We start from the raw sequence: 20,941 nt of genomic DNA, 5'->3' as shown, positions 1-20,941 counted from the left end.
TGTCTGTATCCGTGACCCGCAGCCTGTCCCTCCGTCTGCACCCCGAGCCTGAGCACCCCCAAACCCCCATCCTCAGCCAGGACCCCTCATTCCACACCAGCCCCACTCCTCTGACTGAGCACCCCAGATGGACAGACAGCCCCCATGCTGGGAGCCAGGGCTCCTGGGTTCTGTCCTAGCTCTGCGAGGGGAGTGGGGTCTAGCGCGGGGGGCTGGGAACCAGGACTCCTGGGTTCTATCACAGTTCTGTGGCTTCTAACAAGTCGCTCGCCCTCAGTGTCCCCCTCTGTACCGTGGGGTGAGGACACCGACCGGGGCTGCATTTCACTCGTAGTTTATTCCTCTCCAGTGCAGGTGTGGGGATGGGCCAGGCCCCCGGATGCCGGCCAGGCTGCAGGCCCGGGTGGTTTTGGGTGGAAAGTCCCTGGCACCGAAATAATGCCCACCCATGGGACCCTGGTGTCTCACTGACGCACCAACAAGCAGGACGCTGGGCCGGGGTTAGCGCCTCCGGGGCTCGGCCATGGGCAGCGCGGCGCCGACCCGGCATCACCGGGCGCCGGGCAGAGTCGGGCCGGGGAGCAGAGTGTGTTGGATGCTGCTGGGGCCCGGGGCTGGGGGCTCAGAACCATCCCTGGGGGCGGGGGGAAGTGAAACCACGTGAGGGGGAAAAGCAGACATCAGTCTGTCTGTCTGTCCACCCACAGGCGGACGGTGTGTGAAATGACGTAGGGAGTTAACCCTTTTGGGGTCGCGGGGCCTGAGAAATGTCTCCACTGGGCTGTGAGCAATTGCACGGGGACTTTCTGCTGACACCGGCTTGACGGCCCTGGACTGCAAAGGCCCCATGTCCCGGCCCTGACCCCCTGAGCCAGCCAGTCCCTCCCCCCACATCCCGGCCCTTCAGCGCAGCCCCGTCCACTTGCCCTCCCAGACGGAGCCTGTGCAGAGAAAGCCCGGCGGGGCCGCGCTCTAGGGCTGGAGTCTGCAGGGGCCCGTACTCAGAGCTGGGCTGGAAACCAGGAGCTCTGCGGCTGCCTCTCCCCTAAGAAAGGGGCTTGGGGCCCCTGCCCCCCACGGCCTCCTCCCTGCTGCCCCCACCCCTGGGGAAGGAACCGGTCTGCACCGGCACTGGGAACCCACAGCCTCCCCCAGGGGTCACCCCCACCCCCAGTGCCCCCCTCTGGGGTCCTCCCCCTCCCTCCCTCCCGTCAGATCCGGCCCTGCCCAGGGCCCTCCCCAGCACAACAACCCTGATCCCTCCAGCCGCTAAATGGCCCCATGGTGTGTCTGGGGAGTCCCCTCCCCCAGGGCAGCTGCTCTGTGCCCTGCGTCCCGCTCCCCCCAGCCAGAGCCCAGCGGGCCCAGTGGCCCCAGCCCTGTCCCGGCCCCGGGGGAGCAGTGAGCACGGAGCCGGGGGGGCTGGGGATGGTTTATTAGGGTGCAGCAGTTCTAACAGCGCCCGGCCTCGGTCCGGCTTCCCCCCGGGCTGTGGAGCAGCGTCCCCCAAAGGTTCCCCAAGGGCTGCGGGGTCAGCGAGAGGGAACGTGGGGCTTGGCTGGGGCAGGGAAACGGTTAACGCAGGAGGGGTCGCCCCCGGGGCAGACCCTGTGGGGACTGAGGGGCAGGGACGGGTCCCCAGGCGGGGGCAGCGCGGGCTGGAGCCGGGCAGAGCACGGGAAGCAGACGGGGACGGGAAGGGACCGGCCCCAGGTTCTGCATTCTCCAGGCTGGGTGAGGGGCTGGGAGGGACGGACGGAAACTCCTGCCGGCCGGGGGTCCGACGCCCAGGATCTAACTCAGGAGCCCTGCAGGGAGAGGGGAGAGAAATCAGCCCCTGGCCGTGGGGCTAGCGGGAGGGATGGGGGATTTTCTCTGCCAGGCCCCAGGGCGCCCCCAGGGACTCTGCCCGGCAGCCGCAGGGCTGGGCGATGCTCGGCAGGACCCAGGACCCTCTGCCCCCGGGAGCAGCTCGGGGATCGGCCTGAACGGGGACCGAGGGAGCCGCAGACTCCTCCTCCGCGATGCCAGCGCCCCATTGCCCAGCTGCCCCTGGGCTGAGCCGGGCGGGTGTCATGGGCCGAGGGGCAGAAGCAGTGGCCCCATGGGTGTCCCAGGCAGCCTGTGGTCAGTGTGGGGGGAGGCAGGTTTAATGGGGAAGGGGAATTGAAATTACCTGCAGGTTGGGGAATGGGGCGCCCTGAAAAACAAAGAGAGACATGGTCAGAGCCGTGGGCAGGGGGAGCCAGATCCTGGGGGTCAGAGCTCCAGCCCCTGCCCCACAGCATGGAATGTCCCTCACTAGGACCCCAGCCCCCGTCAAACCCCCAGACCTGGGGTTCCCCCCCCAGCCTGTTATTACAGTTGTGAGCAGACCCCACCCTGACATCTGGAGGTGAGGTGTGTCAAGTTGTGGAAAAGAACTTCAGGGGCTGATCTCATTTGCATAGGCACACCCACCCCACCTAGAAGGAGGCCAGAGCTGCCCAAATGGTCACTTTGGCTGCTGTGGGATCCCCAGTGTCTCTGTTATTGGGGCAGGAAGAATAAATTGTTATTACCCTGATTATGGGAATCGAGGACAGTGGAACTGTACTTGGCCTTTTGTTATGATGGAGGGACTCGCCATCACCTAAGTAGCCCTCGCTAGGCAAGGGACATGGGGTCCAAAACTCTGTGAATGGAGAGAGGCTGGGGGTAGATATTAATACTTGGTGGTCTGGGCCTTATGTGCTAATTGAACTTTTTCTTTTTTCCACTGTGGAATATCAGAGCTAATTTTGTTTCCATTAAGAGTCCCGTTACAGGCTGCTGATCTGAATTCACTTTGGGCCAATGGTGCACCAGCGCTGAGGCTCCCCTACTAGGAGCTGAAATCACAACAGAGCTAAACTTACTCAGAGGTGAAATCGCTGAGTGTTGTGTTAAGTAGTGGGGGAGCCTGACGCTATATGGCGGAGCCGTTTGCGGGAGGGTGAGCGGAGCGGCTGGTGGAGCAGAGCAGTTTGCGGGACGGCAAGAGCAGCTCATGGGACAGCTGGCAGAGCGGAGCTCCATGGAGAGGTGGGGCCATCAGATTTGGACCACGTAAGGTGCCCCTTAACCCCCCTCCCCATCTCCACTCAGGTTGGGAGGTAAAACTCTGCAGATAAACTTTTGAACTCTGAGGCTGCCCTGACCAGGGACAGAGACTTTTGGGTCATTGGACTTTTGGGACTTTGGGTGATTTGGGGTTGCTGGACTCAAGAACCAAAGGGAAAGGACACGCCCCAATTTGCTTGGGGTAGGTTTTTTGCTCATGGGTTGTGTTAGGAATCCTGTTGGTGGTGTTTCCCCAACATAATGCCACACTGTTTCTCTCTATTATTATTAAAAGGCTTTCTGCTACACTCAGACTCTGTGCTTGCGAGAGGGGAAGATTTGCCTCTTGGAGGCGCCCAGCGGGGGTGGTATATATTTGTCCCAGGTCACTGGGTGGGGGCTTGAGCTGGTTTTGCATTGTGTTATTGGAATGGAACCCAGAGATACTGAACCCGGCCCTTGTTGCTGCCAACTCTGACGGGCAGAAGGGTTACGCAGTATTGTAAATCCCTGCCCCAGGATCCCTGCCTCGGGGGACGGGACGGGAAAGGCTCTGAGCCCCGGGCCAGGGGCAGCTCCCCGCACTGCAAGGGGTCGGGGTCTCTGTCCCACCCCGGGGCCTCGGCCGGGGGAGGGGAGAGTGGGAGCTCCCAGCCTGGCCCCGGGGCCCCCCACTGAGATCTCCCCATGGCCCCTGCTCTGTCCCTGCCCGTGGGGGCGCGGGGGGGAGATCTGACCCCAGCCCCAGGAGACTAGAAGCTGGGAGGCCCCTGCCAGGCTCTGAGCAGCCCCTGCTGCGGGGTGGGGAGGAGCCTGCAGCCAGGCCCACATCCCCCCACAGAGACACCCTGGTGCCCGCCCCCGCCCGGAGCCATTCACCTTTCTTATTCTTCAGGTAGATGAGGAGTCCTGGCACCAGGAAGATCAGCCCCAGCACGAAGCCCCCGACGCCCGTCAGCATCTTGCTCCTGGCAGCATCAGACTGTGCCTCTGTGAGACAGGGAAAGGGGAACGGGCAGCCGGGTCAGAGCCAGAGGCCTCCGGGCCAGGCTCCCGTCAGCACCAGGGACCAGCGCCAGCCGGGGCAGAGCCCGGGGCCAGAGCCCGCAGGTGCAGCTATGGGACATCAGGGCTCCTCCCGGTCTGGGATCATCAGAGATCGGGCTCCGGCTCTGCAGCACGAGGTCTGACATCCCTGCCCATTGTCAGCATGAACTCGTCTAGCCCTGGATACTCCTGTGAGCCACAGAAATGGCCAACCCCTTTGTGAACCTTGCTCAGCTCTTGGGTCCGTTATATCCTGTGGCTGTTAGTTCCACAGGGTAACTACACAGTGTGTGAAAAAAGTCCTTGCTTTTCCCAGGTGTGAATTTGCCCCCTCCATCAAGCGTCCCCTTGTCCTTGTGCTGTGAGACAGGGAGAACAGGAGTTCCCAGCCCAGGTCAATAGATTTGGGTTAGCAGGGCTCATACAAGTGCTCTAAAAATTGTGAGTAGGGTCGATGCTTTTGCTAAACACAAGCATAAATGTAAAAATCTGGATGTAACTGTTAAAATGTTAGAAGAAAGTTTCCCCCCACACAAGCAGTGTCCTTTCCCAAATCAGGCCAAACCTTACACTGCTAAAACCATTGAACCTCTGCTGCAACAAGAAATCATTTGTGCGTGTACTTCCTGATGCAATTCTCCCATTTGGCCAGGACAAAAACCAGATGGATCATGGCGTCTTCGTACGGATGATCAAAACTTAAATGAAGTCTCTCCAGCTGTTACAGCTGTTGTTTCCAAAATCCCTAATCTAATTAATCTGTGAATCCCAAAGCAAAATAAGTTTCTACCATTGGCACCTGTTGGGTTTGACTATAACTATAAGCTTTAGAGAATGAGTTCAGCACTTCTGGAGGAGTGCTCCCAGGGTGGACACGCATCGGTACTGGACCCCGAACCTAAATTCTCCCGAGCGTTGCCATGTAAGAAATACAGCAGCAAATGAATTCCATGCCACTGAGCAGTCAGCACACCCCACCTCAACCCACCGCCGTAGCAACTAAACCAGCACCTGGATTTCAACTCCGCCCAGGGAGTATAAAAAGCAGGAAGTGAAATTAAAGTTTCAAATAAAACCAAAGTTACCAATAAATACTTCCAAGTGCTCGGAGCAGGAAAATGGAGCGTCCTACGGAAAATGCCAGCAGGAACCACTCCCGCATATTGCTGGTCAATCCAGGAGAGGGCAACAGACTCTAACACCATCTCGGAGGAGGTGAGTAAGTCTGGAGGTGTAACTAGCACGTGGGACTTATGTTTAGGACTTGTATATGCGGTGACATGTATAACTTTGTTGGTAACCTTCATAAAACTGCTAAAAGACTTGTATGCGTTGGGTTCCTACGATTCCATGTGTTCCTATGGGCTCTAAATCCAGAAGAAACAGAGACAAGGTTGTTGAACTTGAGACTGTAGCCCAGAGCTGAACCCACTGGAGTGTAATTAACCGTAAATAGAACAAAAGGCTACGGTAGACAGCGCTTTGAAGTCTTGGCTTGGGCTGGTATTTGTGGGGGCTGGCTGACCCAGAGGCTCTTACCCCAGTTCACGCTGAGGGGGCCCTGCAGGCTGATGTGCTCCACCTGGCAGGTGTAGATGTCCCCGCGCCGGGGGCTCATCTCCAGCATCACCAGGATCTGGAAGGTCCAGTCTCCGTTATGGAGCAGCTCCGTGGACACCACCCCGGCCGTCTGCTCCTGCCCGTTCTTCAGCCACTTGATCTCGATCCCCGAGGGGTAAAACCCCGTCACGGAGCAAACCAGAAGATGGGAGTGGGGCCCAGACTCCGATGTCGTGGGGGAAACTTTCACCTTGGGCTGAACTGGGGGGAGAGAGAGCTGGGAAAGGGTCTGGAGATGGACGGGGGCTCAGAGAGAACAGGGGCCCCTCCAGGGAAATATTCCCCCCCCCACATGTGCCCCGCACCTGCCTAGGGCGATGCCCCCCAGGGTGTGTGGAGTCCAGTCCCCCCAACCATACACACGGTGCCTTTCCAGGACAGGGCATCCGACCCCCCCAAGACACCTGGCAGCTGCCCGGGGCAGGGCACCCGGGATGTGTAAGGTCCCGTTCCCCGGGACACGCCCAGGACAGACGGGGCTCCCCGTGGTGTGTGGGGTCTGATTCCCTGGCCACCCCGTTCCCCCCTCACTGCCCTGGGGTGGGGCTGGTTCTCTCCTGCCCCCCGTTGCCCTGGGCAGGCTCCGGCAGGAAGGGTCCGAGGGGAGTCGCGTCCCGTCACCCCCATGGGGACAGAGCCGGGCACGGTCTGACCCTCGGGGTCCTGGGAGACGGGGTCTCAGCCAGGGACCAGGGGCTGCGCTGACCCCTGCCAGTGGGGGGAGGGGTGGGGTTGGGGGAGGGGAAAGTTCTGCCCCATCGCCCGGCCCCCCAAGCCCAGGAAGGGGGGTAGGAGTCGCAGCAGCCGCCTGCCCCGAGAGGGGTCTGGGGGGGCGCTGGGGGCTGAACCCCTCCGAGGGGCGGGGGGGCTGGGAAGGGGGAGGGGTCACCGGCCCCCCAGAGACTGACCCCGGGTGGGGCTCTGCTCCCTGCCGACAGGGGGCGCCGCAGCCAGATCGGGAGGGGGCGGGGGGAGGGAAAGGGGAGTTTCCCGCCCCAGCGCCTGCTGCCCCCCCCGCTGTGGCGCGAGACGTTCGGTTCCCCCCGCGGGGTGCGGGTGGCGGATCGCGCCCATAGAGAGAAGGAGGGCGCGGGGCAGGGCGTGTCCTGCTGCGGCCCCGCCCCCGCGCTCCCTCTCCGGCCCCGCCCCCTCAGAGCCCCGCCCCGCGCTCCCTCTCCGCCCCCGCCCCCTCAGAGCCCCGCCCCCGCCCCGCGCTCTCCTCTCCGGCCCCGCCCCCTCGGAGTCCCGCCCCTCCCCCGCACTCACCTCTCCGGTCGACGGTGAAAGGCGCGTCCACCCCGTAGTTGTGCCGGCAGAACGTGTCCACCGCCGCTCGCCTGTACGCCAGGATCTCCGGGTCCTTGTTCCAATACTCGGCGTCGGGCCGGCCCAGCTCCGTGTCCGCCACGAACACCCCCACGTCGCTGTCGAAGTGCACGTCCTGCCGCCCGTTGTAGATGTCCCGGTACAGGTACCGGACCCGCCCGGTGCCGTTGGCGAAGTGACACTCGTGCTTCGTCTGGTACAGGAAATGCTCTGGGGGGCGGAGACGGGCCGGGCTCAGGACCCGCCCCTGCCCCGGGCTCGGAGCTCAGCGGGGGGGGAACAACCCGAGCCCGGGACCCCCCCAGCCCCGCCCTGGACCCACTGGGCGCCGCGGGAGCCCGCAGGTCGGGGGGGGGGAATGACAGTGACGTGGGGAGACGTGGGGGGGGGGCGGGGGGCTGGGGGACACTGAGCAGGGGGGAGGGGCGGGGCAGGAGGAACAGCAGAGAATGGGGGTGGGGCACAGCCGGGGTGCGGGGAGACTGAGTCACGGGGGGCACAGCACACATGGGGGGGCGCAGGGGGGTGGGGAGCCAGGCCGGGGGCACTGACACGGGGGCTGGGGGCCGGTCGCTGTGGGGCAGGAGAAGGTCCCGGGGTCTGGCTCTGGAGCGGCCTGTTAATGTGGATTGACCCCAGGTTCCCCGGAGGGGGGGGAAGGGTGTAAAAGCGAACGATTCTCTGCATTGGGTCTCACCCCCATGGGAGGGGCCTGGTTCCCCCCATGGCCCCTCCCCCTGCACAGCCTGGGGCCCCCCCAAACACCACACAGGGAGCCGGAGCTCATGGAGAAAAGACAGAGACCGACACACCCAGCACCGGCCCAGGACAGGGCTCCCCGGGTGTGTGGGGTCCAATCCCCGCCCCATACATCTGCTGTCTGCCTGGATGGGTCTCACCAGGGCATATGGGGCTGATCCTCCCTCATACACCCAGCGCTGACCAGCCTCCCCGGGGTGAGCAGGGTCTGATTCCCCCAATGCACCCGTGACCAGGATGGGGCTCCCCAGGGCATGTGGGGTCTGAACCCCTTGATACACCCAGCGCCCGCCTGGCATGCGGCTCCCTGGGCATGTAGGTGGGGTCCAATCCAACCTCACAGATACACACAGCACCAAACTGGGACATGATCCGCAGGGTGTGTGGGGTCCGATCCCCCCCCGGATACACCCAGCACCTGCCCAGCACAGGGCTCCCCAGAGCTCTGGGGTCTGATCCCCCCCCAGATACACCCAGTGCCTGTCCAGGATGGGGCTCCCCGGGCGCTGGGCAGTGCTTAAGTTCTGCCAGGGCTGAGCCCCGGCCCCTCATTCATTCCAAATTAAGCCCCCGGGGCGCTGGGGTCTCTGCTCACCTGGGGGCTCCGTGCAATGAGCCAGGTGGTTTCTCAGCACCGTCAGTGTCACTAGCAGAGCCCCAGCCCAGCAGCTCCCGGCCCCCAGGATCCGACCCGCCCCCATCGCTGCTCAGGAGGGAGAGATCTGGAAAGTCGTCGGGACCCCGCAGACTGAGACCTTCTCTGCCCAGCTCCGAGCACCAGACCCGGGACGCTGCCCACGGCCCCGGGGATTGGGCACTCCCAGCCCAGGGGCCAGGCAGCATCGGGTCTGGGGAGCATCATCCGTTGCCAGGCAGAGCTGGCCCCTGCAGGGCTCGGTTCCATACTTCTCCCTCGTGGGGGGCAGAGCAGGGCCTGGGGTCGGGCTGCAGGACTCGCTCGGCGCCTGCCATGGCCCCGGGGCAGCTGGAGAGCGGGGCCAGCCCAGGGACCAGCCCCCCCCAGAGCAGGGCCCCCAGCAATGGGACTGGGACCCTCCGTCCCCTTCCCCTGGTGCCTCGACCCTCTGCTGCTGGCTGGGGCAGGCCGGGTCTATGGGGGGGGTCTCTGGTTGTGGATAAATTTAGGCCCAGTGGAAGATTCGGGGCTGGCCCCACAGGCAGAAGTTCTGAGCTTCCCCCACCTCCATGGGCCTGAGCTCTGCCCCCTAGGCACCCCACCAGAGCAGGGGGCTCAGTCTCCATGGGTCAGGCACAGGTCGGCCTCCCAGCTGCTCCCACCATCGATCTCCTTAAGGGGCTTCTCTGAGCCCTTCCCCCTCTCCACTGCATTCACCCCCTGTGACAAAGTGGGACTGTTCTTAATGTATCCTCTGAATAGTGTGGGGGTCCTCAGTTTCCCCTAGGCAGTTCTTAAGTATCTAGGGGGTGGGGTAAGGGTGTATGATCATTGCAGAGCCCTAGACGGCAGGTGTGTGCAGGAGTCTGGACACAGAGAATGGCCGACACCCTGTTTCCTGGCAACTGAGGGCCTGGGCCCTTCCCACCTGCAAGGTGAGAGCTAAAGGGTTGGAGAACAAAGGAATCCGGTGCCCTCCTGTCCCGGGAAAGGAACAAAGCCCAGAGGAGGAGGGGCTGGAGGGAGTTTCAGTTTGGGGCTGGCTGGGACATGGAGTGATGGGCAGACGTGGTTGTCTGGCTCACTGCCCCCCAAAATGGACCCAGCTGAGGGGTCCGGTTCTCTGCCCTACAAGCTCTGTGTTAGACCATGTTCCTGTCGTCTAATAAACCTCTGTTTTACTGGCTGGCTGGGAGTCCCGTCTGACTGCGAAGTTGGGGTGCAGGACCCTCTGGCTTCCCCAGGACCCCGCCTGGGTGGACTCGCTGTGGGAAGCGCACGGAGGGGCAGAGGATGCTGAATGCTCCGAGGTCAGACCCAGGAAGGTGGAAGCTGTGTGAGCTGTGTGTCCTGAAGACAGTCTGCTCCCAGAGAGGAGACTTCCCCAGAGTCCTGCCTGGCTTTGTAGGGAGCAGTCCCAGAGCACCGCCCAGGGACTCCGTGACACCCCCCGCTCCTGTGGGGCAGGGCCGGGCCATTGTCCCCAATGCCCAGCTGGGGAGGGAGGCCCAGAGAAGTCAGTGACTGGCCCAGGGTCACACACTGTCTGTGGCAGGGCCGGGAATGACCCCAGGGCTCCTGGGTCCCAGGCCAGCCCCTCTCTGGCCCCTCCAGCGCCCGGCCCCTCCTGCCGGGGGGCAGTGTGAACACCCAGCGCGTTAGCGGGGTGGGGGGACGGATGGCAGCGGGTTTGGGCAGGGGACACGGATCAACACACCCACACAGGGCCCAGGACAGACCCCGGGGGGAGGGGGTTTGGTCACTAACAGCAGGTCGGAGCCGGTGCCAGCAGAGGGGAAAGGCCCCATGTCCCCGTCCCCACCTCCTCAGCCAGTCCGTCCCCGCTCTGGGGCCTCATGGGTCATGGTCCCGTGTCCCAGTCTTCCATGGATGATGCCCCAAACCCCGTGTGTGGCCTGGTCTACACTTGTCCCGGCAGATCTCTGTGGCTCAGGGGTGTGACCCCCCCCTCCCGCACTGGAGAGCTGGGCCGGCCAAGTCCCCCATCTGCACACAGCCGTGCTGCAGAGCAGGGTGTCTGGGGGTGGCGTGAGCGCCGTGTGGGGAGACTCCACCCAGTGGCGCCGCGTCCACACTGGGGACAATCCCCCACCCCCCCGGTGGCGGCGCAGCCACATCAGGGACAACCCCCCCGGCCCTCCCCCAGCGGCGCCGTGTCCACATCAGGGACAACCCCCACTGGCGGCGCCGTGTCCACACCAGGAGCAGGCATCTGGCCGGGAATGTGCCGTGTTGTCAGCCCCAAATGCTTTAAAATCCTGCGACGCGGTACAAATAGCAGCTGTGGGGTTTATTTGCCTTCTGCTCTTTGAGCCCTTCGGGTGCCCGGGGGTCACAGTTTGAAGCTCTCCCCACAGCCCCAAGGGCTGGACACTCACTTTGTCTCTAAGATCGAGGCTGGAATCGTCCCAGACCCACGTGACTCCTGGAGCTGGGGCTTTAGGAAAACACAAGAATTATCCTGAGACTCGTGACACAATCCTGAGAGCCGGGAACACTGAATTTCTCCGTCTCCTCTCGGCGAGGCTCCGCGCTGCTGCTCTGCCCGGTAACAGCCTGGTCGGCGCAGGGATTTCTGCCATTGGGTGCGGGCCCCTGGGCCGGGCTCCCCTGGCCAATGCCGGGCACTGCCCCCCAGCCCTGCCCCCCCAGGGTGTGACATGTGCCCTCCGGCCCCCTAGCACTGCCGGCCCCGCGCCCAGCCCAGTGTCCGGGGAGAGGAGATGGGCGCAGGACGGGGCGTCCCCATGGCCCAGCTGGCCCTGCTCACCCTGCTGGCCCTGCCGGGCGCCGGGGCGGTGACAGGTACGGGCGGGGCAGGGGCTGTATCGCCTGGGCCTGGGGGGGGGGCGGCAGCTTGACCCCCATAGCGCCCGGCTCCCACCCCCAGGGAGGGGACAATGGGGGGCTCAGGGGCATGGGGAGAGCTGCAGGGAGGAGGGTCTCGTCCCATAGTAGGGAGGGGACGGGGTGGGCAGGGCGGGATGCGGGGGCTGATCTGGATGGGGTGGAAGGTGGGGGGTCTCACCCCTGTGTCAGGGAGGGGGGAGGGGAAGCCGGCACGGGGGCGGCAGAGGGATCGTGGGGAAGTCGCTGTGGTTTAGGTATGACACAGCCCTGCCCTAGGGGTACAGCCCCCCATTCCACACAGGGGAGATGGGGGAACGTTCCCCAAAGGGTCACTCCAGGGCCAGACCCTGCTGAGCAGTGAGAGTGTCTGTGCAGAGCAGGGAGCCCCTGGCCCTGCTCCCCGGCCTGTCCCCATTGTCCCCCCAGGACTCAGACCCACGGGGGGCTCTGTGGGGCACTGTCTCTCCTTGGCTAGTGGTGGTGAGTTCCCTGCTTGCAATCGCTGGGTGAGATCCTGCCGGGCGAGCTGGGATCCCTAGGACAGTGGCTCTCAAACTTTTGTAGGGGTGGCCCCTTTCACACGGCAAGCTTCTGAGTGCGACCCCCCTTATAGATTAAAAATGTTTGTTTAGATATTTAACATCATTATAAATGCTAGAGGCAAAGTGGAGTTTGGGATGGAGGTTGAGAGTTCGTGACGCCCCATGTAATAAGCTCGTGACACCCTGAGGGGTCCCGACCCCCAGTTTGAAAACCCCTGCCCTGGGATGTGGGTGCTGAAGTCCCTTGGGCCCTGGGGAATCCCAGCCTCAGCCCTGAGCCAGCTTTAATGTCTCTGGCTGGGGAGTTCCCGGGCTCCCAGCGACTGGCCCCAGGGTGTGAGTGTCAGGGGCCAGGGATTGAAATCGCCCCGAGAACCAGGTCATGGCTATGGCGGGACACAGAACGAGCCCCATGGACAGACGGGAGAATGAAATGTCCCGCAGCCCCAGCCCCCAACGCCCCCAGGAGCCGGTTTGGGCTGGGTCCCGTCCCCCCTTGCCAGCTGAGCCGGGTTTGGTCTGGTCACTGCTTGGCTGGGAGACATGAATGGAAACCAGGGAACCGAGCAGGGGTCAGTAGGGGGGTGTCACGGAGTCCCCGGGCGTTGCTCTGGAACTGCTCCCCATGAAGCCAGGCAGGACTCTGGGGAAGTCTCCTCTCGGGGAGCAGCCTGTCTGCAGGACACACAGCTCCCCCGGCTCCACCTTCCTGGGTCTGACCTCGGAGCATTCAGCATCCTCTGCCCCTCCGTGCGCTTCCCACAGCCAGTCCGCTCAGGCAGGGCTCCTGGGGAAGCCAGAGGGTCCTGCCCCCCAACTCCGCAGTCAGACGGGACTCTCAGCCCGCCGGGGAAACAGAAGGTTTATTAGACGACATGAACATGGTCTAACACAGAGCTTTCAGGTGCAGAGAACAGGACCCCTCAGCCGGGTCCATTTTGGGGGGCAGTGAGCCAGACAACCATGGCTGCCCTTCACTCCATGTCCCCAGCCAGCCTCAAACTGAAACTCTCTCCAGCTCCTCCTCCTCTGGGCTTTGTCCCTTTCCCGGGCCAGGAGGGCACCTGATTCCTTTGTTCTCCAACCCCTTAGCTCTCATCTTGCAGGGGGGAAGGGCCCAGGCCATCAGGTGCCAGGAAACAGGGTGTCGGCCATTCTCTGTGTCCAGACCCCTGGACACACCTGCCCTCTAGGGCTCTGCAATGATCATACCCCCTTACCCCACCCCCTAGATACTTAAGAACTGCCTAGGGAAAACTGAGGCACCCCCACACTATTCAGAGGAAACATTAAGAACAGTCCCACTTCGTCACAGGGGGTCTCTGCTCTCTCAGTCCTTGCACCGGGGCAGCCCTAGGGGGCTTGTGCTGGGGGGACTGGGGCAGGGGCGCTCTCCCCTCGCAGTCAGTGCTGGCCCCATCGCACCCAGCAATGCTGGGGGGCGCCGTGCTCCACGCACCTGCCCCCCCCAACACCGGGGAGTCCTAGTGCAAATGTCACAGCCCGGGAGGTGGGGGGCTGCGCTGTTGGGGGAAGCGCTGAGACCCCCCTCCCCTGGGCGGGGGATCAGCCCCCCAGGTGGCCAGTGCTGACGCCCGTCTCCCCGCAGCGGAGAACATGCTCTCCCAGGTGGCCTTCTACCAGCGCACGGACCCGGCCGAGCAGGAGGCCGGGGAGTTCATGTTCGAGTTCGACCAGGACGAGATCTTCCACGTGGACCTGGAGAGGAAGGAGACCGTCTGGCGCCTGCCCGACTTCGGCAAGTTCACCAGCTTTGAGGCGCAGGGCGCCCTGGGCAACATCGCCGTGCTGAAGAAGAACATGGAGATCATGATCCAGAGGTCAAACCGCACGCGGGCCCAGAACGGTACGGGGGGGCACCTTCCCCTCCAGGGGCCTGAGCCCTCCCGCCCCCTTCCCTGCCAGGGGCCTGGCCCCTTCCCCGCTTCCCCGGATCCCTCTCCCCACCTTCCTGAGCAGAGACCCCTCCCATCTCTCCCCTACCTTCCCCTCCTCGCACACCCACCCGGGCCTGATACCAGACCCCACCAGAGATTGAGAGTCTCCTCCCAGCTCCCCCCACAGCCCCTGCAGGGCTCCGGGGAGCCAGTCAGCCGGGCCAGGGCTGTGCAGGGCAGGGGGCCTAGGCAGTTCACACCGTCTGTCACGGTGTCCCTGGGCAATGCTCTGGAACTGCTCCCCGTGAAGCCAGGCAGGACTCTGGGGAAGTCTCCTTTCTGGGAGCAGACTGTCTGCAGGACACACAGCTCACACAGCTTCCACCTTCCTGGGTCTGACCTCGGAGCATTCAGCATCCTCTGCCCCTCCGTGCGCTTCCCCCAGCGAGTCGGCCCAGGCGGGGTCCTGGGGAAGCCAGAGGGTCCTGCCCCCCAACTCCGCAGTCAGACGGGACTCTCAGCCAGCCAGTAAAACAGAAGGTTTATTAGACGACAGGAAAATGGTCTAAAACAGAGCTTGTAGGTGCAGAGAACAGGACCCCTCAGCTGGGTCCATTTTGGGGGGCAGTGAGCCAGACAACCCCGTCTGCCCTTCACTCCATGTCCCGGCCAGCCCCAAACTGAAACTCCCCCCAGCCCCTGCTCCTCTGGCCTTTGTTCCTTGGAGGGGGGAAGGGCCCAGGCCATCAGTTGCCAGGAAACAGGGTGTCGGTCATTCTCTGTGTCCAGACCCCTGTACACACCTGCCCTCTAGGGCTCTGCAATGATCATACACCCTTACCCCACCCCCTAGATACTTAAGAACTGCCTAGGGGAAACTGAGGCACCCCCACACTATTCAGAGGAAACATTAAGAACAGTCCCACTTCCTCACATCTCTCCCCCCTTCAAGATCGAATTGAGCGGGGTCACTTTAGCCGGTGACCTGGGAAAGTTCGAACCCACCAACGTTCCCATGGATGCCTCAGCATCTCTCCCATTCCTTGGTAGGAGTTACACCAGGCCCTTCCAGTTTCACGCCCTCCCTTAGGTCGGGGGTGTTCGATAGCACTTGCAGGCCACATGTGGGAAGGTTTATGCGGCCTGTGCCCTTTGGGGTCAAAGTGGGATCGGGTCTTCTCCCAGTGCTCCAATCTGGAGGTCTGCAATTCGGGCTCTCTTGGCTAAGAGCCCCCATCTTGACCTGGGCCACATACTGTTCACTTACAGAACTAGCATGGAGACATCCCTTTCTCAACAACTGTGTCTCCCCAACAAGCTGGCCAAACACAGCCACTTGGTTACAGGACGGTTTACCTTTCTTAACAGCTTTCTCTTCATCTGAGATCTTCTCAAAACTCTCCACACTGAATCTTTCAACAGGACAGTCAGTGGATCCATTCACAACAGAAAATTTCTGGCTGTTAGGAACGGAGACTTTCTTGATTAAATCACTTTCACACCCTTCAGTTGCAGTAAACTGCTTGCAAAGACTCCGTGAGGATTCCTTTCCCTAGGGCTTTTCTATGCAACAATTCACCCCTCCCAGAAATTCTGCTCTTACCCTCTTTAACGAGGGCTTGCTCTAGAGGAACACTTTCCTGAGCAACAACAGACCCTTTCTGGGTCTCCCTTACATCCAGAATTACCTCTGGCCCATCCGGCGGATTCCTACACAATCCCCTTTCAGGCAAACTGACAGACTTCCTAGAGAAAAGGTTAGAAATATTCTCCTTCCCTTTGCCACACACTAGCAACAGGCAAAATACAAGCACCAGAATTGTCTGGGCTCTGGGATTTTACATAGACACTAACTGGATGCGACCTAGTTACAGGGCCATTCTCCCGAGCAGACACAAACTTAGGACCCTTCCCTTCCTGGGCTTTAGCTGAATCCAGAACCAGCTCTGAGACAACTGCACGACCCTCACCCGCCACAGGCTGAAAGGCCCCTTCTGTCTGCTCCACAGACAAAGAAGAGCCGGACACACTTTCTCCTTTCCCAGACACCCAGCTTGGGATCTCATTCCCCTGGTCCTAGCACACAAGGCTGGTCACAGACAACTGCTTGGAGATCAGGGTAGCTCCCTCCACAGGCAAGTCAATACCCCTCACAGACACAGGCACATTTCCTTCCCTGTCCCAATTCTCCACCCAGCTAACAGGTAAGGTCCAGGGACACTCATCTTCCACTCTCCTCACCTTCCCACCCTGCTGACTGGACACAGCCATCGGCTCACAAGGCTGCCTAGGCTCACCCAGACTTTCCTTACCAAGCACCTTGCCACTCCCCACAGATCCCCTGCCCTGCCTGTGTCTCCCCCCACTCAGCTGGGGTCTCAGCTCCCCCTGTGCTCAGCGCTGTCCTTGCTGTCCCAGTGGGGGCAGGTAGCGAGCTCCCTGCTTTCCTCACTGCATCACAGCCAGCCTGAGCCCCCTAAGCCCCCCTCTCCGGTGTGCAAGGGGGGCGGGGAGCCCCAGGGGTCTGGTTACAGGCAGGCAGGTAGGTAGCCTGAGCCTAGCCGCTCCTCCCCCCTGCCAGCCAGGTCATCTGCATTTTCACTGACCATTTCCCTCTCCACCGATTGGTTCCCTGGATTCAAATTCAAACCCTCGGCAGTTACAGGAGCAGGGCCTGGATCCTGTCCCAAAGAGACACAGTCCCCCCCCCAACAGGGTCTCGAAACCGATATCCCGGAGAACCCCAACAACCAGCCAGCCCGACCCCTCCTGGGTCTGCACAGGGATCTGGGCCATAGGCAGGGCGAGGGGCTTCATCCCTGGGACCCTCACCCAGCTCACCCAGCCCCTCAGCATCTGAGGCTGCACCACCCAGGGCCTGACAACAGTTCTCTCTGTCCCAGGATCTCGCCACCCCAGGAATGTCTCCCCATTGACCGTCACCTTCCGCTCCCACTGGGGGTCCGAGGGGCCTGGCCCCAGGAAACTCCACCCAGACATATAGGTTGGGGTCAGGAGTGGGAGCCTGTCCACCTCCCCACCCATCTGGCTGACGGAGTCTACGGCCTTGGGACCCAGCAAGGGAGCTAGACACCGGGGCTTTTCCGCAGGGTCCCCCTGGTTCAAATCTCCAGCCTGCTCAAAGGCAGTGGGGTGGCATCCACATCCCCCCCCTCCTTAACCAGGGGCAGCAATTTAGTCTCGAGGGTCCCTGTGGAACTGGCCCCCTGGGGTCTATCCCCACTCACCCCTGGGGGGTCCCCTAGGCCTCTCCGCTCCCCCACCGCCAGTTCATGCTGCTGCTGCTTCTGCAGCTCTTTCTCGGGCTCTCGCTGTCTCTCACAGTCCTCTTGCTCTCTCGGGCTCAGCTCCAATCCCGTCCATCTCCGATCCCCCGATGGGGAACCCGATCGTGAAGACCCTCGTCTGGTCGGGGACAGGAGTCTTGGGGATGCCTGGCTCCTACTCCAGCTGCTCCCAGATCCTGCTATAGCCCCATTTGGGGTCAGGAATCTGTTCCTTAGAGCGGTCATCCTCCTCCAGCTGCACGATGAACTGTGCTTTGGTGAACTTTCCAATGCTCAACCCTCTCTTTCTGCACAGGGTTACAATGTCCTTCTTAAGGAGACGGTGACAGGCCGTCACTCCGCTCTTCCCAAGTTGTTGTGGACTCACAGGCCTGTGTGCTCTCAGCTCCCCACGGTTTCCAGGGAGAACCCCTAGTGTGCCAGCCCTTCTCGAGGTCACCACCTCTTTGCCAGGTCGAGCTGCAGACTCCTCCGCCCCGGGACCGCTCGCTGCAATCCCCCGGGGGACCCTGTTACTGCAAAAGTCCTTCTCTCTGGTCACACACTTCCAGGAGTTAACTGCCCCCTGAAACCGTCTCTCTCTGAATCTTCAGCACGCCCGGTCCCCGTCAATCCCCCTTCGTTTTACTGCTCCCCAGTCACTTACTGCAGGAAGCGCCATCCACGGGGTGCAGTACATCCCACCGCTGCCACCAGTTGTCACGGAGTCCCCGGGCGATGCTCTGGAACTGCTCCCCATGAAGCCAGTCAGGACTCTGGGGCAGTCGCCTTCCGGTGAGCAGCCTGTCTTCAGGGCACAAAGCTCACACAGCTTCCACCTTCCTGGGTCTGACCTCGGAGCATTCAGCATCCTCTGCCCCTCCGTGCGCTTACCACAGCGAGTCCGCTCATGCGGGGCTCCTGGAGAAGCCAGAGGGTCCTGCACCCCAGCTTCGCAGTCAGACGTGACTCTCAGCCAGCCAGGAAAACAGAAGGTTTATTAGACGACAGGAACATGGTCTAACACAGAGCTTGTAGGTGCAGAGAACAGGACCCCTCAGCTGGGTCCATTTTGGGGGGCAGTGAGCCAGACAACCACGTCTGCACTTCAATCCTCCTCCCCAACCAGCCCAAACTGAAACTCCCTCCAGCCCCTCCTCCTCTGGGCTTTGTCCCTTTCCCGGGCCAGGAGGTCACCGGATTCCTTTGTTCTCCAACCCTTTAGCTCTCACCTTGCGGGGGTAAGGGCCCAGGCCATCAGTTGCCCTGAAACAGGGTGTCGGCCATTCTTTGTGTCCATACCCCTGCACACACCTGCCCTCTAGGGCTCTGCAATGATCATACACCCTTACCCCACCACCTAGATACTTAAGAACTGCCTAGGGGAAACTGAGGCACCCCCACAATATTCAGAGGAAACATTAAGAACAGTCCCACTTCGTCACACCCTCCAGGCTGGTGGCCCAGGGCATCTCTTTGCCAAGGGCTGTTCCTTCCCGTGCCCAGCCCCAGGTCCTGCCCCTGAGGGATTCTCTCGCCGGCCCCTGGTGCCCCATGAGCAGTCAGGGCAGGGAGCTGGGATGGCCCCGGTGACACCCCCACAGTCCTGGGGAGAGACCCCTGAGCTGGAGCGTGAGCACCAGGGACTGGCCGGCTCGGGGGGCAGGGAATGGGGCACGGGGCCTTTCCCCTCTAGGGGGTGCTGGCTCCAATCTGGTCCCAGGGCTGGGACTGGCTGGCTATGGGGCAGGCAATGGGACCCACTCACCCCTGTCTCCCCAGTGCCCCCTGAGGTGACCGTGTTCCCCGAAGACCCCGTGGAGCTGGGGGAGCCCAACGTCCTGATCTGCTTCGTGGACAAGTTCTCCCCACCCGTGCTCAGCATGACGTGGCTGAAGAACGGGCAGGAGGTGACGGGGGGCGTCTCGGAGACCGACTTCTACCCCCGCCAGGACAACTCCTTCCGCAAGTTCTCCTACCTGCCCTTCCTCCCCAGCCAGGGCGACTTCTACGACTGCCGGGTGGAGCACTGGGGGCTGCCCGAGCCCTTCACAAAGCACTGGGGTAAGGCTGGGATGCCCGGGAACCCCATGGGGCACAGGGCTGGGAGCCAGGATGCCTGGGTTCTGTCCTGGCTCTGGGAGGGGAGTGGGGGCTAGTGGGTCAGAGAGGGGGCAGGGCTGGGAGCCAGGACTCCTGGGTTCTATCCCAGCTCTGGGAGGGAAGGTTGAGAACAGCCCCCCTCACTCCGTGCCCTGTCCCTCTCCCCCTCTCTCCAGAAGTCCAGGTCCCCACCCCCGTCCCCGAGACCACCGAGACCCTGGTGTGCGCCCTGGGCCTGGCCGTGGGCATCATCGGCATCATCGCGGGCACCATCCTCATCATCAAGGGCATGAAGATGAACGCCGCCCGCAACCCGCGGGGCCCCTTGTGAGTAGCCGGTGCCCGGGGAGGGCACCTGCTGCACCCGCAGCCCCTGGGCCCACACAGCACTCCCCGGGGAGACCCCCACCTGTTGTGTGTCCCCCAGCCAGCCACAGCCCCATAGCCCATCCAGCACCCACTGGGGAGACTCTCCACACCCGCTGTGCTCCTCCCAGCCAGCACCCCCCTGTGTCACAGGGAAACTCCCGGGCAGTGCTGGGAAGTGGCCCCGATCCCTGCCAGCTTCGTGTTGGGGCCCAAAGCTCCTGGTAACTGACCCTCTTTGCCTTTCAGATAAACGCGGGGAGGAGTCGGCGCCCCTGAATCCCCCAGGTGCCTTCGTGAGACCGACTCACACTGCCCCCCCGCTGTCCCCAGTGTCCCTGCTCCGTGCCCGTTGGTGCCAGCTGCTGTACCCCGACCCCGTAACCGTGACAAGCCAACCCGCTAGAGACTCACCGGGGAGCCGGCCCCTCGGACTTCCCTCACCCACCACGCTACCGGGCTTGGGAGGGGGGCACCTATCCAGGGAGAGGGCTGCTGCCCCGTGGGGCTGGGAATGGGGATCGCCCCTCGTCGGGGGCAGCAGGGCCCACGGGGCTGATCCAAACCCCATTGCCGTCGTGGGGAAGGTTTCTCTTGACTCCAGTGGGTGCTGGATTGGGCCCCGAGCCCGGCCCCTGTTGGCCAGAGGCTGCTGTCAGGCACCCCAGGTAAAGCCCCTCCAGCCATTACCCAGCAGGCTTTGGGCCAGATTCGGCCATTCCCGGTCAATGGGGTCCCTGTGGGATGGGATCAGGCCCATGGCTGGGGGTGGGGCAGCCCCAGCGCCCGGCTAAAGGCCCCATGACACCCGTGTGCGGCTCCCCCGGGTCCAAGGGCCCAGCGTGGGGTCTGTGTGGGAAGGGCCCAGTCCCTGTATAGCCCCCGCCCCATGTGTGTCCACAGCCCGGCCGCCCCCCATCTCGCTCTGCAGCTTTGCGAACAGCCATAAAATGGGTTTTGGGGACGTTTTTTATCATGATTTTAAATCTGGTCAGTCTGGGCCGTGCCCGCGGCAGCCTGTGTTAGCCCAGCCCCGCCGCAGTCGGTCCAGGGGCCCCGGGTTATAGCGGGAGTTAAGGGCGTTTGGTAGAAGGGCTAAGGAAGGGGCCAGGACTCCTGGGTTCAGTCCCAGCTCTGGGCGGGGAGTGGGGGCTAGTGGGGGAGAACTGGGAGTCAGGATTCCGGGGGTCGATTCCCGTTGCTGACACGGACTTGCTGCGAGTTGTGACGCACCCTATGCCTGTTTCCCCTTGTGTGACAAATGGCCAGTCTCCTCCTGCCATGGTGGTGGGGGCTCTGGGGCTGAGGGATGGTCCCTGAAGAGCCTTGAGATCGTCCCATGGCCGGGAGCCCTGGAGAAGGGCAGGACTCATGGGCCAGGGTCCCCCGGGACTGAACCCCGCA

At 62.7% G+C, this 20,941-nt stretch overlaps 2 protein-coding genes across 7 annotated transcripts in view; one reads left to right on the top strand and one right to left on the bottom strand.

Annotated features, from left to right (window-relative positions):
* Nucleotides 1-1,419: 1,419 nt before the first annotated feature.
* LOC114018492 (HLA class II histocompatibility antigen, DR beta 5 chain) overlaps nucleotides 1,420-20,941 on the bottom strand; it is a 161,702-nt gene continuing 142,180 nt past the window's right edge. For 3 of the 4 annotated variants that reach the window (XM_037913765.2, XM_037913766.2, XM_037913763.2), the window contains exons 2-6: nucleotides 7,015-7,284; nucleotides 5,668-5,949; nucleotides 3,961-4,071; nucleotides 2,177-2,200; nucleotides 1,420-1,808 (exon numbers count right to left, since the gene is read on the bottom strand). In XM_037913765.2, the coding sequence (XP_037769693.1) occupies nucleotides 1,795-1,808; nucleotides 2,177-2,200; nucleotides 3,961-4,071; nucleotides 5,668-5,949; nucleotides 7,015-7,284 (701 nt within the window). In that variant the 3' untranslated portion in view covers nucleotides 1,420-1,794. Of the gene's footprint in view, nucleotides 1,809-2,176; nucleotides 2,201-3,960; nucleotides 4,072-5,667; nucleotides 5,950-7,014; nucleotides 7,285-8,428; nucleotides 8,650-20,941 lie in introns of those variants that run through there. The other variant, XM_037913762.2, reaches the window with a different exon arrangement.
* On the top strand, nucleotides 11,154-20,501 carry LOC122461327 (HLA class II histocompatibility antigen, DR alpha chain-like). Of its 3 annotated transcripts, none has more exons than XM_043527922.1 (5): nucleotides 11,154-11,296; nucleotides 13,493-13,642; nucleotides 18,851-19,132; nucleotides 19,348-19,498; nucleotides 19,787-20,501. In XM_043527922.1, the coding sequence occupies exons 1-5, from the start codon at nucleotides 11,215-11,217 to the stop codon at nucleotides 19,788-19,790; spliced, it is 669 nt and encodes a 222-aa protein (XP_043383857.1). In that variant the 5' UTR covers nucleotides 11,154-11,214; the 3' UTR covers nucleotides 19,791-20,501. The 3 variants fall into 3 exon arrangements, with proteins under 3 accessions (XP_043383857.1, XP_037769680.1, XP_037769681.1); XM_037913752.2 differs by having other exon boundaries at nucleotides 13,493-13,750; XM_037913753.2 differs by lacking the exon at nucleotides 19,787-20,501 and having other exon boundaries at nucleotides 13,493-13,750; nucleotides 19,348-19,502.

This window comes from Chelonia mydas, chromosome 14 (assembly GCF_015237465.2).
Source record: "Chelonia mydas isolate rCheMyd1 chromosome 14, rCheMyd1.pri.v2, whole genome shotgun sequence".
NCBI lineage: Eukaryota > Metazoa > Chordata > Testudines > Cheloniidae > Chelonia > Chelonia mydas.
Note: the sequence above shows the minus strand (reverse complement) of the source record. Positions and strands in the feature narration are given on the sequence as shown.